The sequence below is a fragment of the Agrilus planipennis genome, unplaced genomic scaffold (assembly GCF_000699045.2).
Source record: "Agrilus planipennis isolate EAB-ADULT unplaced genomic scaffold, Apla_2.0 scaffold23, whole genome shotgun sequence".
NCBI classification, from domain to species: domain Eukaryota; kingdom Metazoa; phylum Arthropoda; class Insecta; order Coleoptera; family Buprestidae; genus Agrilus; species Agrilus planipennis.
The window spans coordinates 539,792-540,673 of NW_020439044.1; the positions used below are offsets into that span (position 1 = coordinate 539,792).

At 32.4% G+C, this 882-nt stretch overlaps 1 protein-coding gene across 1 annotated transcript in view; it reads left to right on the plus strand.

Annotated features, from left to right (window-relative positions):
- Positions 1–626: 626 nt before the first annotated feature.
- LOC108732466 (E3 ubiquitin-protein ligase HECW2) overlaps positions 627–882 on the plus strand; it is a 91,848-nt gene continuing 91,592 nt past the window's right edge. Inside the window, exon 1 of the mRNA XM_025976847.1 lies at positions 627–738. Within this exon, the coding sequence (XP_025832632.1) occupies positions 627–738 (112 nt within the window). The remainder of the gene's footprint in view (positions 739–882) is intronic.

Consider the following 882-nt stretch of genomic DNA (forward strand, 5'->3'; position numbering starts at 1 on the left):
GGTTAACGAATCTCCATAAAATGACGTGTAAAATTACAATTTTTTAAAATTTCAATAACTTTTCAACGGTTTATTGAATCGATTTGTAATTTTTATAGGAGTTTTAGAAATGAATGAGGAACGTTCTTCCATATTTTATTTGTTTCGTAGCATTTTGGAAAACCTCCCAAACATCCTTGACCACCTATAAAGCAGGATCATTTGCGGCTGTTTGCCCTACATATACCTAATGTTTCATGTAGGTGCCTTTGTATAGTGTGTATGACAAAACAGCCGCGGACGATCTAACCTAAAAAAATCTGTCTTGCCCCCCCCCCTAGGGCAGAAGCTGGGTACGCCCATGTTTATTCTTATTAAATATTTCGTTCACCTCCTACTAACTGGTCGAATTTCGACCCTACGCAATACTGGGAACTATTATTCACCAAATCAGTTCAGATTTTTGTAAAATTACTTATTATTAATTATAACTTATGACGCCATTGGAGTATTTTGAAACATTATGAAATGATTAGCTTGGTAACGTTTCGTATAATTTTAATCACTCTTACAATTGTTTAGCGGTTATTTGAAAAAGTTCTATTCAATTAAAAATAAATGTAAACTTAATTAATATTGCAATAGTAATGTGGATTTTTCTTTCAGACAACATCAGTGCCGAAGAATGCCTTGATAAGAAAACCGTTTACGAAAATTACTGCAATATGTGGCTTCTGGATTTCCCTCAGATTCATCCCGGTAACTATTTATGTTGTGTACTTTTATTTGCTTATTTAAATTAATTAGTTGTTTTGTTTGTTTTTGATGTAATTGTTGTTCTCGTAACTTATTTAGAGGAAGTAGGTACTTAGGTACTATTTATAATAATCATTCACACAGTAC